Raw genomic sequence first — 19,467 nt, 5'->3', positions numbered from 1 at the left:
GTATACTGGGAGAAAACAATTATATATATGTAAAGAAGAAATGTCATATTCTCTTGTTGTCTTCAATGCTTTCTTCTAAAGATGTGCTCACCTTCTATATGTTACTGGCTGTTCAGCTTATATACTGGTATAAGTACTTCCAGTGTTGAAATTGAAGTGACTATGAAGGAAGGAAATACTTCTTTGTCAAACCAGCAGTGACCATAACACATGCAAAGTATTCAGAACTTTCAAGCCCAACTCGGAAGGCTTGTCATATTTTTTGTAACAGGGTAAATGCAGTGATGAATTTTGCAATTAATGAAAATTGGCACCTTTATACTACTGTGCTGTTTTGAAACAGGGAGAATACTTGATGAACTGTCCCTGGATTGTGTCAGTCCAGAAGACTGTCCCGTGTGTGCAGTTGGCGACACCACGATCCCGCATGGAAGGAGAATAGTGTTGAACAGAGATGATCCACAGCACTGTCAATCTTGGTATGATGGGATTATGCAGTAAAATTGCTTGCCTCTGGAGTAGGATGAAGGGAGGGAGATGACTCACACCTGCATGAATACGTTTTTGAATGTAACTTGAAATATACCACTGAAGATGCTTTTGGGAAACCATCTTTTATGTCAGTATCCCTTCACGTACAATCTGAAGCTGAAGTTTTTCAGTGCCAGTACTGATGATAGGATGTCAGCTGAATTTAAGCAAGTGAAATTCATAAATTCCTTTCAGAAAGGGCCTTTTCCCATGTGTGGCCCCATTGGCTTCAGATGTTCCACTTCTTTTTGTGTAAGGTGTGATTCAACATTAATAAAGCGATCAGAGTCTTTCCTTCTGCCAATACTAAAAAATCCTACTTACAGTCCAAGTCTGAAAGTGCACTCAGCCTAGTACTCACTGAGATTATTAGTACTTGGAATTGTGTACTATTATTGGAAAACCAATTTCCTCAAGATTTTAAGATGCTATCCCATGGCCTGATCCTCCTGCATGCATACATTTCCAAATACGATGAAATGAATGGCAATGCTGTGCACTGTGCACAACCAGGGCCTGCAGCTGCCATTTGAGGCACAGACTGATTTTTATTCTGTGTACTGCCCAGAGTCATGCCATGGCCTGTAGCATCTGAAAGTTTGGCCTTCTCCAGACAGCTAGACCCTTGATGGATACTTCACTAGTCACTTAAAATTATAGAATCATTTTGGTTGGAAAAGACCTTCAAGATCATTGAGTCCAATCAATAACCCAACTCATAATGCTGTGAATACAGGACAGTTTTCTGTCTTGTAACTTGACCATCTTCAATAGGAAATTAATTGTAGAACTGCAGTAGCTATTAGCCCAGACAAATACCAGAGCTCCAAATGCTCTGAATGTCACAGAAGCTATGAATGGGTATGGACCTTGATCTCCTGGCCTCTTGCTGGGGCTAGCATAAGTCTGTGCTATAAACCCAAGGCATGACACTGTTACTCTAATCATTTAAATATATATTTTAACAGCATGCACAGAGCCTTGAACTCCAACAAAAAGTCAAAAAAGAGTCTTCTTAAATGAGTCTCTGTTCCCTAATTTTTGTAATCCTTAATAATAATTTATCTTAAATGTTGATACACTGGCTGCTACTCACAAAAAATTTTGTAACGTTAGGAAAACTTACCTCACTAGGGAAACATCCTTTTGCATAGCTGTCACCTAATTTAGATGCCTACACCATCTGTACAAACAATAGAAAATATTGTACAAAAATGAATTTTATAGCAAATATCCAAAGGAAATTGGAAACCAGAAGAGGCTCGCTCATATTAGGATTAAAACAATAAATCTTCCATTGCTATACAGTAATGCCAAAAGGAACTGTGCTTTCTTCAATTAGGAAGACACTAAAAGCTGCTTGAGAAGAATACAGCAACTAAACTAAGATAATTTAAATGAAGGTGCCATACATGAAGTGAAGTCTTTTCCCAGAAAATGACACCTTCTTCCAGGATTAACTTGCTTAATTTGTACATCCTGGGTTTTCTCTGGCAGTGAAGACAAGCATTTTTTGGTCCTTGCTCTTTCATAACCTTTTCCTATTCTGTTTGAATTGGGCTGTCCAGTAAGACAAGGAAAGTGTATTGGCTGAGTCTGTACCACCCTGTGTGTGGGTACAGTCATATTATTTGCTCTGATAAGCGAAAAAAAGAGAATAGCACAACCAGGAATTAGAAGGGCAGATGTGTTAAAGCATTGCTAAAGCTAGAAAGAGGTAGATTATAAACAGGTTTGTAAAAGGGTGGAGGGTGAGAGGTGACAAATCTCATGGTGTTACAGAAGGATGGGTGGTGAAAATGGCAGAGATGGAGGAAAAAGAAAAATTGGAGCTGAAATGGAGAGGTGAAGAGAGAAATGGAAGTTAGGGGAAAGGTTGAGGGAAGACAAACAGAACTAAACAGAGATAACAGCTATAGAATAAATATATAATTTGATCTAAGAAAAGGGACTTAAATAGAGAACATGGTAAATAAAGGGAAGATAACAAAGGAGATATAAAAAAAATAAAAAGGACAAACATGTGCCAAAGCTGTATTCCAAATAAAATGTAGTCAGGAAAAAGATAAGGAAAGCAATGCACTCTAGAGGCAGAAAAAAGGCTGTTTGTCATTTTCATTAAGGTTAAAACCTAGGTGGACCTAGTCTCCTTGCAAAGGTTGCTGAGTCATATCAGGCTGTTTAAGGAGAGCTGCCTCTGACAAACACATCATAGTTTGTTATAACTTTCCTGGATCTAAACAAATGAGTATGAGCATACAGGATTTAGGTGTACAATACCTTGTGGGGCAGTTGTGGCGAAATGTGGAAGGGAAAAAATTACTCATGTCTTATTTATGGTTTTGTTGTGGTTTTGAGATACTTAACTGTTTCTGTATGGACATTCTTTTATTAGATGTGGTTGATGTCTTGTTATAAGCATTGATGTTTTACACTTAAATTTGGTGATTTTTGCAGTCTGTGTGAAGGAAAGAACTTAACCTGTGTGGCCTGTGAACCATTGGAGAACACCCTAACACTGACAACACCTGTTCCAGAGGAGGACATTGAGCTACCACCCAGTGAATACTCATGCAGCAAGATGATGGACTTGGCCTTCCTAATAGATGGCTCCAATAAACTGTCAGAGGAGGACTTTGAACAACTAAAGTCTTTCATAACTGGCATGATGAGGAAACTCCATATCTCCCAAAAGAAAATCCGAGTGTCAATTTTGGTGTATAGGGCTGGTCCCACAATCTACCTTGGCCTTAAAGATATCAAAACACAGTCCCAGATGAGGAAAATTGTCCAAAGTATAAAATACACAGGTGACGAAGTAGCATCTGCTGCTGAAGTCCTTAAATACTCTGTGTTTCATGTTTTTGGAAAAGCAGAAAGGACCAATGCTGCCAGAATTGCAGTGCTGTTTATAGCAAGCAAGTCTCCAGGAAAACTCCGCAGCATCCTCACAGCTTTGAAGAATAAAAAAATTGCAGTAATTCCTGTGGGGATTGGACCTCACGTTAGTGTGGAGCAAATCAGGTTCATTGAAAAACAGTCACCAGATAATAGAGCCTTCCTACTGAACAATGTGTTGGAGCTAATGGATAATAGGGAGCTCCTCATTGATCACCTGTGTGATCTTGGACCTGAAGAAATTTCTCCATTACACACTACATTCACTCCAAAAATATCCAGTGTCTTATTTCCCCCTTGGGGTCTCACACCACCACCACCCTCTTCAGAAAAACCCACCCGCAAAAGGCTGGATGTTGCTTTTATTGTGGAAGGATCTGACAATGTCGGGGAAGAAAACTTCAATATTGTCAAGAAGTTCCTTGAGAGGGTGATCACGGGAATGAATATAGGACAGGAAGATATTCATGTTACAGTCATGCAGTATTCAGACACTGTCACTCTGGAGTATTCCTTTAGGGAAATCCAATCAAAGGAAAGTATTATTGAAAAGGTGAGAAGCATACCCTACCAAGGAGGGAAGGCTACCAACACTGGGAATGCCCTTGATTATATTTCCAAACACACATTTATGCCAGTGAATGGGGGCAGGCAAGATGTTCCTCGCTTGGTATACATGGTGTCATCCAGCCCTTCCACTGATGTTATCATGCGACCTCCCAGGAGCATAAACGTTATTCCCATAGGCATAACCCCCAATGCAAATATCCAAGAGCTCAGAAAGATCAGTCAGCCTAATGACCCAATAATCTTGCATAGTTATAACACACTTATTGAAGAAGCACCTGAATTAGTGCTGCAGTCGTGTTGTTCTCGTAAACTTTGGACAGAAATTCCAGGTAAAGTTGGACGTATTTTCTGTTTAACTTCTTTCCTCTCTCCTGTCTTCTCCATTTCTTCTTTTTGTGTTGTTGGGTTTTTTTATTATTTTGTTGGGGGGTTTTGGGAGTGGTGGTGTATTCTGTTATTTTGTTTTGACTCCTTGTTTGTTGGGGTTCTTTGTTGTTGTTGCTTTGTTTTTGTTTTGCTTTGTTTTGGTTGCTGTTGTTTTAATCACCTGAGAATAAAATAGCATCAGCAGACAAGTAGTGAGTCTAAATTTCAAGGCTTTCATTTAAAGGGGCATCACTTACTCCAACTGCTCTTTGTCCTGCTTTGCTTTCTCAAAACGCAGTGTCTCTGCCCCTACCAGTCATTAGCAGGTGCTACTTCTGGATATTATGTATAAATAATTTTTTGTTATTATTATTTTTTCCCCCTCAGCATTGTGCAACAAACCAATGGATGTCATGTTTCTTCTGGATGGAAGTTCCAATATCGGAGCATCAGAGTTTGAGGAAATGAAAAACTTTTTACGGGTGTTTATTGAAAGTGTTGAGATCAGTATGTATCTGTCTGTCAATTCAAACACCTGAAGACTCTTTGTATACTTTTGTTTTAGCTATAGAAGACAAAATAACTCAGTATAGGAGTTTGGGTTTTTTTTTAATATCTATGTTTTATATAGCCCACTCTAATACCTAAAAAAAAAAAAAAAAAGTTTATATTGGGAAAATCAAGCTAGTAAAGCTTTTGGTTCAGATGCGGTTCAGTTTCTTTCTGAGCCTCCAATGAGCACCCTTTCTATGGTACTGGACATGAGTGTGTGGGCCAAACAGGCAAAGAGGGCTGTGTCACAGGAGGGGGATGTAGCTGAACTGTCATTCTGTGGCCGAATAGCAAAACTGTGTGTTTGATTTTGGTTCAGTTCTGAATTGGGTTCAACCAGCTTAAAAATAGTAGTTCAAGTTCTGGTGCATTTCTGGCTTTGACTGGCTTTTTTGGCTAACTTAAGGTCCTCAAACTGACTTTGAAAGATTTATTTCCTGACCTGGGTTGGATGGTAGCAACTGTTTGGGAGTGCTAGACTCACTGAGCTTGCAGAGTATGTACTAATGGGCGTTATACCTCTAGTTAGGTCATTCAGCAGAGATATTATCTGTGCATATATCCTGCACATGCATGAAAGGACCATATGGCACGTGGAATAAATCACAACATTGTGTGTGCTTGTAGCCTTTGTTTTTTAACAAACCTGGATTTTTAGTCAGAATAATATTTTTTCAATTCAGTGTTCATCCAGTTCCATAGAGCAGCTGCTCTTGCTGCTGGTGTTTTGCCACAGATATGTGTTTATTATACCCATCCTTCCAAAAGAGGCAATTACCAGCACTTGTACTAACTAGAGAGCTCATAGTGGGAAAGTATAGCATGTCTATATGTCTAGAATAACTTAGTTTTTTTAGGGATTGTACGTGGAAGACACTGTTTCTGAAAATGGAATACATGCAAGATATAAATAAGCAGGTCAAGTGAAATAAACACACGCTAAAATAAAAGACCATTTCTTTCAGCCTAGCTGCTTTACTTACCTTTGAAGCCTGTAATAGCAAATGTAACACCCTGGAGGTGTTTAAGGCCAGGTTGGATGAGGCTTGAGCAGCCTGGTCTTGTGTGAGGTGCCCCTGCTCATAGGTTGGAACCTGATGATCTTTAAAGTCCCTTCTAAGCTTAACCATTCTATAACATCATTAAAACCAGGACAATAACGAGGTGGATATGGAATGGGTGCTCACTACAGCCTTGATTTAAAAATCTTTAAGCGGACTGTGGACAAGTTATAAAGTGTAGTGAGTAGATGATGTTCAGATTGATATAGGGCTGCAGTGTTGAGTACATTAAATTACAATTATTAAGAACTTCATTCATAAATGTTTTACAAATCTTTGATAAATAATCATGTGCTATATATATAAGTATCTTCAGTTTACAGTAGAAGTCCTTCTAAGACTGTGAAGAGAGGTGAAAGCTGATCATTATAAACAGTGTATTGCCCAGTTCAATTCTGCAAGTCTGGTATTTATTAAATATTTATATAAACCCTCTATTAAAAGTTTTATTCATACATCTTACATAACATATAACAGAACTAGGATGTCAGAGGACAGCAAAACTTGGAATTTCTCTTCATTCTCCTTTGCAGGTCATGCTCTCCAGTTGTACTGTATCCCATGCAGCAGCCTGATTCATGCCCTTCAAGCACTGCATGACAGAGAGAAATTTTCATGAAATGTAGTCTTCTGGGAGAGCTTGACCCATCAGACAAATGGGGCAGCAGACTATTGCCTTTGCAAAACTATGTACACATAAAAAGGTGATGTTTGGATAATTTTAAAATTGAAGAGCAATTTGGGGATCAGTAAACTGAAGTTCTCCAATCATGATCAAACTGATCTGAGGTAAAATACTGCTTCCTGTTTCCAGACAGAAAAGCAACTGTTTCCAGCAATACTTGCATATTTTGTCCCCTGGGAATAGTTCAGTTTTGATCCTCTGATTGAAAATGCAGCTTTCACGCTCTCATGGAAAATTGCTGTCTAGTTGTGCTTAATGTTAAACACAACCATAATGTATCCTCTAGATTTATTTTAAGACATTCATATACACTGCTTTGAATGTTTATTTTCTGCTTTCTGCTCCAGGCAATACTTCAGTTCATGTGTCAGTTCTCCAGTATGCCCGGGAAAATAATTTAGAAATTTCATGGAACATGCCTCAGGAGACTGAAAGGCTTGTGGAGATGGTGCACTCCATTCAACAACGGGAGCAAGGTCCTACCAGACTAGGTGAGTGATTATGTGGATGTTGGTGTTTAAACAGGAGAAAAAGCATCAATTCTAAATACAGCTTAGACCCAATCACAAATTTATGTCAGTGCTACTGTGGTGGTGTTCTGCAGTAGGACTCTCAGATTATTTTATTCACTCATCTTTACTGTATGTACATTCCTTGGTAAAGGTTCAATTTTCTTTATTAAAATGTATCTCTAGGTTACTTGAATCAGAGTTTATTTAATGGTATTTTGGAAAGAAGTCAACTAGTTTCTTTTTAGCCTTGAATTAATTCTCAGGGTTTGCATTCGTTATGTTCCAAGCAAGCCAAACATAATTAAGAAATAAAGACTTTGATCATTAACCTTTCAGCATAAATTAGTTGATTAGACATTGAACAGCAGAACTGCTTATGCTGACTTCAATAGCTGCCCTTGCCAGATGTTTGCTACTCTGCACTGAGCCAGTGTAACCGAGTCGATTGAAAAATAACTTACCAAAACAGGAGTTACATTCTGGGTGGTTCAGTTCCCTCATCCAAGTTGCCATGCTAGTTCCACAAGGGCTTAGGCTGGCACAAGGCTGGAGGCAGTGCCAGGGAGAAATGGTGGCCTGAGTCAACACCTTAGCTGAGGAGTTGCTTGTGAAACATCTATTCCAGACAATCATTTGCATCCTGAAAAACATGGCCACTTCAATTTTCATGTGCTAAAACATTAACAGATTTCTCACTGTGTTTGTGGAAGTTCAGCACAGACATGTATCAGTTGTGGGTTCAACAAAAAAAATTATTCTCCTACAGCCTATCTGATCTTTCAACAGATACCCTGAGAATTTTGTTCTTCTGGACTGGAACCACATTTGCTCTGGCAGCTGTCTGGTGTTAGGGTCCTATAAGAGTTAAGGAATACACAGACAAAATTTTAGGGTCTTTGGCCTACTTCAGACTGTAAAGAGTTATTGGTACAGAAAAGTTAGAAATAAAACCTGACTTCCATAGTTCGCAGGAGGATTAGCCATGATTGCTTTCTCAGCCTGGAGAAATAAAAATACCAGATGGCTGATGAGACTTCTATAGGCTCATTGTGGGAGAAATTGTTACATACAATACATAGATAAGTTTCATGAAACCTTCCATGTAATGTGTATAGTAAGCCACATTGAACTGCAGGATAAACAGAAAACATGACCTTTGGGAAATGAAAGGGGAGAGGCAGCAACATGACATACTTGTTAGTGATTTGTTTATGTCTCATTGGAAAATGCTCAGAGACCATGATGAGGGATGTGGTATAATGAACCAAAATGGAATAGAGTAGAAGTAGTTCCTCCCAACTGAAGTAATGAAAATAAGTCACTGTGGTCCTGGCTTGAGCCTTGCAATGTGTGTGAATTCAGCTGCCTGTGTAGGACACTCAGCATCCATGAGAAATACATGGTCATTCATGTCATTCTGTCTGTGCTTGGGTCTCTTGAAATGCAGAGGCTGCTTAAAAAGTGTAGGTGGCTTGGTTTGACTGTTGCAGTTCCCTCCATAGCTTTGGAAATATTTTCCAGCCTATGAAGGGTTTGATCACGATTTACCTACCAAAAAAGAAATTACCTTCAGAGCAACACTGTTTCTTCTCATGTACATTGGCTTCCCTACAGTAAAAGCATGATCCTGTATAATCCTTATTCAGTCATTGCTGATACAAACAATCCTATTTCTGTTGAAAAAGCTTTATGTGCAGAGAGCAACTGTAGGCTCCGTTGCCATTGCTGCAAAAGTCTTCCTGCATAAAGCTTTCCCTTTTCTGTGTCATTTAATGATAAGGGAACTCCAGGAGAGATGTTTTATTAGTAAGAAGTAATTAAAAACTACAGACTAACTGAGGCATAGGTAGAAGAAGAAAGAACAAGCTATATCACAGAGCTTTCTCATGCTTATGCAGTAAGCTAAATAATGCAAATTTTGACTCAGGCAACCTATTGAGAAGTAGCTCTGGCAATACTCAGTCATAATGGAATTGTGTACAACTTCACTTAAGAAATAACTGAAAAAAGAAAAATAACTGTGTAAGCAAGAGCTCACTGTACAAGCCTTCATTCAACTGAAAGAGATGCAAGAGAACTTCTATGCAAGAGAACTGAGAATCACATAAACATGCCTCTGTTCAGCATTCAGGAGTGTTTAGGAGTGCCATAGGGAGCACAATGATCAGCCCCTACAGTAAATACTGCTTAACACTTTATAAAATAATTATTTTCCTTGCTTATAACTTTCGAAAAAGTAGCTCATTTAGACTAATGTTTTCCATGCTTACTGCATGCCTCAGACTCAAAATTTGGAGTTAGTATGATTTAGGTGGCTCAACTGTATTAAAGCATTGTTAGGGAAAGAAATACATGTTCCCCCTCTCCCTCTGTGCCCACCCCCTTTTGGAAAAAAATCTTAAACATTTTTACTGAAACTTTCTATAGTTATTATCAAGTTTGAATAGCAGGATTCAGCTTTGCCTGTCATAATTCAGATGGTGTCAGTGTTTGCTTTCTGAATGTCTGCTGTGGTTTAGGAAGGAAAGGCACACAATAAGTTTTTGTTTTTACTCAGATCTCTGTCGTGTGAGGAGGTCTATGCAGAATTTTGAAAATCTGTCCCCTCATCACCCATGCAAGCCCATGATTTTGCCAGCAGCTACCCTGATCTAAGGTTCTCATCCACGCAAAGACAAAAGTCTTCCTCACTTGCTCCCCCACTACTGCTTCAGAGTTGGTGGTGTCAGCTCCTTTCTTAAGGCAGCTTTGAGTACCTACTAGTCTCTTCCCTGAGATATTTTACATCACCATCCTGGCAGATTTTTTTTTTTTTGTTTTCTTGCTTACTTTTAAATTTAATTTCTTACAAGGTTGGTGAGTTGAATGTGGTTCTGGTGCAGCCCATGGTCATCTGAACTCCTTGGTGGTAAGAGGAATACTGGATTTCTGACCTGTAGAGCCAGGAAAGCAGAGGAGAGGTTTTGGGGCTTCATAGCCTCCTCTCTTCAGTGCTGTTGGGTTGTAGGACTGATGAATCTGTGCTGCCCATGAAGAGTTCAGTCATTCTGCTAGCTGGCATGCATGAATGTCAGAACATCAGCGTGCTAAGAAGTGGCATTGACCCGTGGGGTTCATTTGCCATAGCTATTTTTTACAAGATTAAAACAATCTGCTAGTTCCGGTTAAAAAGAAACACGTTTCAATGTCTAGTCAAAATCCTAAATTAAGATACAAATACCAACTTCAGGATTATCATCGTGGAGTGCTGATACTGATTAAACAAGTCTTTGGTTAAATAGGAGCAATCTGGACTATCCACAGGTGTCCTAGCCTGTGGCTTTTTCTCTGCCTCTTCAAAGAGTTGAGGAGCCAATTCTTTTTTACTTCTTCCCCACAGAGCTTTCTGCACTTGTGGGTGATTAAGACTTCTTGTAGTAGTTTTTCCTTTCTTTGGTCAAGATTTTGCAGAAGTGTTAGTGAAACCACTGAGGCCACTTAAGGCACAGATTCACAAGTTCCCAGCAGGAACCTCCACCTAGCTGGAGTTCCCCATCTGTCACAACCCCACAGACCCTTACGGGGTCTTTACATTGTATTCTTCATTTCAGACAAAATTAAATAATTGCAAAGGTTGCTTTTAGGCAGTTTCTCCTTTCCCTGAGGCACCCACTAAACTATTAATGTCTGTGCATTGGTTTATTTTTCTCCAGTCTGGCTTATTCTGTGATGAACCTTTTTTTTATTATTATTTCTTGGATGTATTTCAAACCTTTCTAGGGCACTTTGTGCTCTTTCAGTTCATTTCATGATGTTCATAATTTCTCCCAATCTAATATCTGTGATTCAGATTAGCATGCCTTTTTACACATTTTTCCTTCTTCATCCAAATCATTAATTAAAATCATTAATAAGGCAGAATCTAGTGTAATTCCCTCTAGCCTCCCAGTAAATACCTCCAACCCTACTCAACAGATTGTCTTTTGTCCATAAAGCTTGTTTATGTCCATTTAATCAGCTTTCAGTCCTTGCAAGTATCTCTACATGAACCTTTCTGAGTTATTGCTTCAGAATATGAGTCTGCCTTGAATGTGCATCAAATAATGTAAGAATATATATGTCTCCAGCTAATCAGCCTTTATAGCCTTTATTGGATAGTCATTTTAAAGGCAATCAGAAATTAAGTTTCGTATAAAGCCTTTTCTGAAAGGCTGTCAGAAGTTCAGAATCAAATGTTCTTGGTTTTTGCTGAGAGGAGAAAACTGCAGTGGTGCCTTCTCCATTTTTTCCCCCATCTTTGTTCGATATCTTCTATTGCATTTCCTTTAATTATTATTCCATACATGACTTCTGTTTTGTATTCTATAGTGTGTCAGCACTGAGAGATGGGGAAAAGGTGCTGTGCTGTCGTGGCAACCTTTGGAATGACCAACTTCCCCTTTCTAGAGTGGCCTATATAGATAAATGTGGTTTTCATTTTTTTCTTTCAGTCAGTATTTTTTTAATGGACATGCCCAATGACTAACAATCATCCTACTGATTGAACTGAAAGGTTACTGGGGGCTCAGTGCTTCTAAAAGCTTGATCTTCGTGTTCAGTTAACCAGATAAATGTGTAGATGGTAAAATCTGGGTAGGGTATGTGTGCATGTGTGAAATTAATTATGGCCTTTATGCCTGTCAGGACCAGAGTAGGTGTAACATGGTAGGAGGCCATAGGAGAAGAGTGGGCAGGTGGTCAGAGACAGACAACCAGACACACATTCCCCATCACATCCACTGCCTTTGGAAACAGATTTTTTTATTGTGGGTCATGCTGCTCTCAGCTCTGTTTTTTTCCTGTATGTGATAAAGGCTTTTGACTTTGAGACTTCCACCTTGATTTCTCAAGGGCTGTGAGTCTAATGCCTAAATTACATGTGAATATAGAAGTCATTCTGCTTCCAAAGCCCAATTATTGCCTTTTTTTTTTTTTTTTTGACGGCACATTTTGCATATATGAGAAACAAGAACTATTTGTAGTGGATTAATAATACATAATAGTTGATAATATGATGAATAATGATATGTGAATAATAATAATTTGTGAGTCTAAGATAATTTACTCCTATGTTCAGCATGTGGGAACACGTTGGCTGCTAGTCCAGGCTTCGGGTCTGATGTACACATAAAGAAAATCCTTCAAAACATGTCACCCTTAAAGCCTGTATCAAACCTCACATTGACTTCACTGGGATTTATATGATGCCCTTTGTCAACGCTAGCAACCACCAGATTTATTTCAGTGTAAACATTTTGAATTTCCTTTATTGGTGTGAAAGTGGCAGATTACTGCTATGTTGCAGTGTAGTAGTGAGGGAATATTCAGTTGGTTGTGTTATAAGCAGCCAGTATTTGTTATTATGGCCTCTGAGGAGTTTCTTATTACTGTCCCTGGTGAGATGAAGACACAAATGGCTGAGAAGTGACAGTTTCCAGCTTGGTATGGTCACTTTCTGAATCCCTCTAGCAGTATCAAAGTGTTCACTTGATCATGCCTTCAGACCCCTGGCTCTTTTCTCTAGAGCTGGCTTCAAAATAAGGGGAGAAATCCAAAGAGGTTTTAGTACACTCAAACAAATATTCCGTGCATTAAATTGCATAATTGTTTGGGGGGGGACTTTGAAATAGTCTCTGGTTCTGTTACATTGGAACTTGATTTCTTTATAAGAAATTATAAAAATAATGGATTTTCCAGTTTACATGTAAGTATGGAAGTTTCTGAAAATTTTCAGAATCAATGGGAGAAAAAAAAAGGAACTTGAGCATTTGGAGACCCTACCAGCCACATCAAAATCAAGGAGTTGGTAAAGAAAGACAAACTCAGAACTTCCAAGTACATTTCACAAATGAATGAAGAATTGTTTGTGATACTTACTGCGCAAAAGTTTAACCTAAAATATTGGAAAGTTAAAACCTGAAATACTTTTTTAGTAATTTTTCATAGGACAAAAGGGAATTGAGTCAATTTTCTGGCATGGTGACCATCCTGGAGCAATCTCAGAGTCTGGAATATAGTAATTTTATTTTTCTGTATTTTGTTTTATGCCTCAGTGATTTATAGCTAACATGCCATTCTGCATCTAACATCTAGTCTACAGAGAAACAAAGTAATGACTAGAAAACAAAATCATTTTTAGCAGTGGTTGTGAGGCAGCTGTATAGAACATGAGTAAATACCTGAGATTAGTTAATTTTTCTGGTAAGGCATAGTAGTTTGTGAAGTAGAATTGTCATCACCCAACTAATGTTTTAAAATATATTTTGTTGCAAATAGAAAAACATTCAAAATTTTGAGATTTTTACTAAACTGAAACTCTAAAGGGTTTTAATTTTGTATATAAAAAACCATAATTCAGAGTTTAAGTGGAAAAGTGCAGCTGTATCCAGCCTTAGCCCCTGACCGTAAACAAAAAAAAATAGTTTGGACCCTGGCTTCTGTCACAGAGTCAGTTTATGGCAGCTTGAGCTGAGTTTTTCTGAGGAAGGACCCCACCCATATTTTACCTGTGCCTTTTAAGGCCTCACAATCTGACCATGTACTTGTACACATGATGTAAATGCAGGTGTTCATACAATTGTCTTCTACAGTGCTAACATCTTCCCTTTCTGATTGGTTCTATCCTCCTCTATCCAAGGTTTTCCTATTCACCATCAGTCACTTCTCATCAGGATAATTCAACAGTCCAATTTCTCCAACTTAAGTTTCAGTTAATCCATTTAAACATTGTATGAAATATTTTTGAGTAATTACCTCACTGTCTACATTTTGTTTCAATGTTATTCCAGGTGGTAGAGTAGAAGTTTAACTAAGGTTCAGTCACAGGAGTTCAGCTAAAGTTTAATTAGAATTGTGGCCTAAGGCCTTATCACTCCAGCTACTCATGTGAAGTCAAGTCTCTTATGTCAAGCAGTTTTCAGTTTGCCCAGATCTTAAACATTTCTACAATTATTTCTCGTATTACTTTAAGCAATCTATTAATCCCAGTGTTCATACAGTTAATCAATTTTTACTTTCAACAACATGAAGATGAGGCTATGGACCTGGGAAAGAAACCATGATAATAGGCTAACAGGGAAGAAGAGGTGGCTGGATAAGGTGGGATGGGGATACCAGGCTGTCAATCAGGGACTATAAAGTGTATGAGAAAGCAGGAAATTAAGGGGAAAGCAATGGTATTTGAGAAGGGCACATCACCTCCAAACCAGAAAAGGAGATACTTAGCTTTTTTCAAACACCTATTCTAGGGTGGATTCCTCCAGGAGAGAAATTCTTCCTGAAAGTCTAAAGCCTTGTAGAGTATCCAGTTGCTGTTGACGCATTATCAATAGTCAATGTGCTGCATGAGCTTGCTGGAGGTTGTCCATCCTTGCAGCAGCTTGGGTAATGGGTCTTTGCTTCTGCCAATGAAAAGGGATGGATGACCTGATGGAGAAGACATAAAGTGGAAAGTGTTTAGGTGTGCTAAGGTGCTGGGGGTGTGCTTGGTGAAGTATCTACCATCTGACTTCTGGTATTTTACAAATGTGATTTGCTACTTCTGTTTTTCCAATGAATTCCTCAGGCAAATGCATTTCTGCTTCACAGTCCTTGCAGATTACTCATGGGAACTAGTAGTGCAGGTATTCATTATTCACCATTCACTGTTTGCCCTGCATCACTCATACAGTATCATTTCTACTTCCTGACCTGGTAACTTCCAAGCTCGAAGGAGCTTTTAAGAAAGCTGCATATCATCATTCCCCGTATAAACATTTGTGCAAATACATAGCTAAATACAAGCACTAGCAAAATACTCTCTCACTGAGGTCATGATTTCAAACTAAATTTTGCATGAGTGTTCACAGATGTTAAATGAAAGGGCAGCAGCTACACATTTTAGCTAGTTTTGTGATTTGGTAACTAAGGTAGGATTTGTTCGTGTGTTTTGAGGGGTTTGGTGGGTTTTGTCTGTCATTTTGGTGTCTCCCACAGCATCCTCGCAGCTAGAGCTGAGGAAGTGTGGTCTGGATGATTGGGTAGTGAGGTAGATTGTGAACTTGTTGAAGGGAAGAAGTCAGAGTTGTGGTCAATGGGACAGAGTCTAGTTGGAGGCCTGTATCTAGTACAGTCTCTATCAGGGGTCAGTACTGGAACCAGTACTATTCAATATTTTCATCAGCAACCTGGATGAGGGAACAGAGTGTGCCCTCAGCAAGTTTGGTGATGACACTGAACTGGGAGGAGTGGCTGACACACCAGAAGGCTGTGCTGCCCTTCAGCGAGACCTGGGCAGGCTGGAGAGTTGGGTGGGGAGAAACTTGATGAAATTCAACAAGGGCAACTGTGGAGTCTTGCATCTGGGGAAGAAAAACGCCATGTACCAGTACAGGTTGGGGGCTGACCTGCTGGAGAGCAGCACAGTGATTCTGTGATTCCGTGCTTAGTCTGAGTCTAAATTTCAAAGAGTTTGCTGGTGGTAAGGAAGCAAGATATGCTTTTCACACCCGTACAAAAAGTTGACCAAATTAGGGAAGGACTAGCTCTCTGGGAGCTGAACTACTCGTCTGTACAGTTCAGGATAGTGTGAAGCTGTAGATCAGATAGCCACTGGATGTCGCTATTGTTCTGCAATTACGAAATAAGAACATGGTCTACAGTATCTTCTTTCCTTTTGTCTGAGGAAATGGTAATACTTCCTGAAAAGGTAACTGCTAAAGTGAGGAGTATCGCTTTGTCCTCATGGCTAAGAAAAGGCAGTAAAATTCCAGTTAGTTTAGAAATTGGACAGCTAAGGGTGTCCCTCCTTGTGTTGGGATTAACAGTACTGGTAGGTTCTTAATAGCTGAGATCTTTCATGTAGCAGCAATAAAGCAGACATTAAAAGGCCTTTAAGTATTTTCCAGTACCGTATAACCTACTCATACAAAGTAAGATTTGGTTTTGTAGCATCCTGTAAGCTTTCTCTCACATTTCTCATTTACCTTTTCATTTCTTCGTAGGAAGAGCCATTGATTTTGTGGTTCAGAATGCAATGTCTGAGTCCCATGGAGGGAGACCCAGTGCATCAAAGGTTGCGATCGTCATCGTGTCGGGGAGATCAGAAGACACTGTGGAGGCTGCTGCACTTTCTGCAAGAATGAACAGTAAATCTAATTTGACTCTCCGTTTTTAAGCAGATTTTTTTGCTTTTTAAGTTATGCATTAAAATAAAGGATGAAAAATTAAGACTCTGGAATGTTCATATAAATTCACCAATATGGACTTACTGTGCATAATGTTCTAGTAAGAAAAAGGCCTGAAAAATACCTGCCTGATGAAGTTACATTTGAATTACTGGTATATTCAGGACCCATCTACAATTTAGACTAAACAGCTTTCATAGGCTTCACAAGTCAGTAGTATTTAATTTTTCCTGTTCCTGTGGATAGCCAGGGATGCCAGAAATGTGATCTAATATTATAAATTCAAGACTGGTGCAGTAGAGTGAATTTTGAAAGGTTCACTGCAATAATAATAAATGGAGAGAGGATTTATCTGATTCTGCACTGACCTATATGGGGATATGCTTTTAGTATCAATGTGTGCTGTGTGATGGTTTTCTCAAGTTTTCTGGCTGTGATCTCTGTACCTCAGCTTCCTCAGGTGTTCAACTGAGGAACAGTAACTTCCTTTGTAGATTGCTTTGGGATCTATTGAGTAAGTCAGGGACTAAATAATGACAATTATATTTTAATTAAATGGCATGAAAATAATCCAATTGCCATGTAACTGAAGAAAGGAAACAACATATTGAGATTTTTTTACATTTGAAAAGAAGTGAAGATGTTGTCATGAAGTCTGCAGCTGTGTTTTGTCCACCATGCATGATCTTATTACACTTTGGACTAATAGAGCTCATCTTACCTAACACTGTGATGAGAGCATCATCTTTAGCCTTTGTGGAGGTAGTAGTGTAATTATACATGAAAATTAACTGTTAGAAAAAAACTTTTGCTAGTTGGTGTTTTGTTTGTTTGTGTGGGGCTTTTTTGTTGGTTGGGTTTTTTTGGGGGGGTTGTTTTTTGGTTTTTTTTGTTTGTTTGGTTTGTTTTTTTTTAAGAAGCAAATGAAAAAAAAAAGTAACAGCAAAGATCTCCTTTGTCTCTATATTGCCCATTTAAAAATTTAAAACCATTTTCTTCTCTAGGGGTATCCCTGTTTCCAATTGGAGTTGGGAACAGATATGATGAAGAGCAACTAAGGACTTTGACTGGGCCATCAGCTACCAACAGAATAATGAAGCTTCAGGATTTTGAAGACTTATCCACTATGATCACATTGAATAGTGAATTTATCAAAAAAGTGTGCATGGGTAAGTCCGATATAAATGTACCCTTGTAACTGGAGGCAAACTAAAAAATCAAAATGCCAAAAGCAGAACAATTTTTTTTGTGAGCTGAGAAGTCAGCCCAGTGCTCCTTTGTTAGTGTTATTTTCTCCAACAATCATCACAAATAGTGATTAGAATAGACCGCCACCATCATGTAGACTTAAAGCAAAATCTGAGCCCTTTCAGCATGTACCAGCTGCTATTCTAAGCAACCAACTTTCAGCAAGATTTAAAAAACTGCTTAGGCCTGAACTCTCAAGCTATCATCTTAGGAATAACAAGGGCTGGTCATGAACTGAGGGACACCAGCAAAGCTCAAGCTGTCATGAATGAACGGGGACATGCTTCAGAAATTATACAAATAAGTTGTGAGTAAAGATTTTGAATCATGTCTTTTTCTGCACAGTTATGTGTATGTCTGCAAAGAATTCATCCAAAGTGTGAGAAAAAAAAGAGCAAGAAATAATTAACTTTTCCAGGAATAAATACTGGGGGGAAAAAAAAAGAAGCATAAAATAATTTCAGCAAACATTCATTTACTTGTAGGTAATAATGCCCCCCATCTATGGAAACTTGCTTCAGCTCTGGCTAGTATTTTACTGCTTTTGCCTCCTTGATCTGTGTATATATAGATATTTATTACTCATATTGTAGTTGTTATTTCCATTACAATAGCATCTATGTGTCCTCTCCACAAATGGCTATCTCACAGTGTTAGTCACTGCAGAGGTTTTTACCAGCTTTACTGAGGCTTAGTTCCATCTCCATTAAAATAAGTGGACTTTTTTGCAGAGCCAAGTACCACTAAGAATGAGGAAGTTGCAGAGTGTGCACAGCTCAGCTTAGAGATATCCGATCAGTCTCCACTGGGATAACTTCTGGCATTTTAAAATCTCTCCAGAGCATCAAACATCTGCCATTTTCTAGATTTAAACAGCTGCCATTTTCTTTGTTTTCTTTTAAAATAAGCTTTTAAAGATGCATTTCCTTTCCTCACACTGTAAAGTATGTGATTTTCTTGCCCTAATTACATTGATCCAAGAAATACGACGGGGGAGCAGGAATTTGAAACCAATTGCTATTTTCTTATTACAATCTGTCCTATAACCTGTCAGTATTAGAGGTGAAAACTTTGCATTTTTGTAAAATATACAGCCAGTTTTTCCAACAACACAAAGCATATGCTCAAAACCTTGACTGATAGGTATTTTATAGTAGACACCTAAATCTGAAAAGTTTTGATCTCCCTTTTTCTGATGGTTAAAGCCTTTGCTATGGGTTAGGAAACGATCTTTTTTTTTTTTTTAATTTATTTTTGGATGGTTGGGTTTTTTTTTTTTTTCTTTTGTTTTATTTAAGTTTCTTGCAATCTGTAAAGCATAATTTCTCCCTCCAGACTCATACAGTTTGATTTCTTGAGCGGAGGGAGTCTTACTTTATGCATGGAAGTGTACCAAAAATAATACTATTAAAAAGGTTTAAAAGATTTCCTAAATGCTTTAAAAATACATTACTTGTCCTGGAAAAGACAGAGCATTTAGTATATATATGCTAGCATAGTATAATAGTTTACTAGTCAGTGTTTTAATTTCCTAGACACTTGCTTATCACATTGTCATACCATAGAACTTACATGAAATTATTTTCCATATATCTTCAGGTGTGTTATTAGATTGCATAAACATAGAAACTGCAACTCAGTGGGTACTTTGTGATCATCTAACTGATTATATTAAAAAACTGCCCATCACAGTAGTGCCTGAATGTGATGAAATTGGATTTGAGTATTCTTATTGCAGCTATTTTCATACTTACTCTAGTTGCTGACAGATCTTATCATGGGGTTAATACGTGTACACATGGCTGTGTGATTTCCTATTACCTTGCTAATTGCCAGAAGTATTTTCAGTTCATCACAAGATT

General features: G+C 38.4%; 1 protein-coding gene across 1 annotated transcript in view; it reads left to right on the top strand.

Moving 5' to 3' along the window:
* The window catches only part of VWF (von Willebrand factor), a 134,022-nt gene that overhangs the window by 66,333 nt on the left and 48,222 nt on the right, over positions 1 to 19,467 (top strand). Inside the window, exons 27-32 of the mRNA XM_051624057.1 lie at positions 344 to 479; positions 2,989 to 4,328; positions 4,753 to 4,872; positions 7,011 to 7,154; positions 16,175 to 16,318; positions 17,362 to 17,526. Of these exons, the coding sequence (XP_051480017.1) occupies positions 344 to 479; positions 2,989 to 4,328; positions 4,753 to 4,872; positions 7,011 to 7,154; positions 16,175 to 16,318; positions 17,362 to 17,526 (2,049 nt within the window). The remainder of the gene's footprint in view (positions 1 to 343; positions 480 to 2,988; positions 4,329 to 4,752; positions 4,873 to 7,010; positions 7,155 to 16,174; positions 16,319 to 17,361; positions 17,527 to 19,467) is intronic.

The sequence above is a fragment of the Apus apus genome, chromosome 1 (assembly GCF_020740795.1).
Source record: "Apus apus isolate bApuApu2 chromosome 1, bApuApu2.pri.cur, whole genome shotgun sequence".
NCBI lineage: Eukaryota > Metazoa > Chordata > Aves > Apodiformes > Apodidae > Apus > Apus apus.
This window is presented reverse-complemented; position numbering and strand designations above follow the sequence as displayed.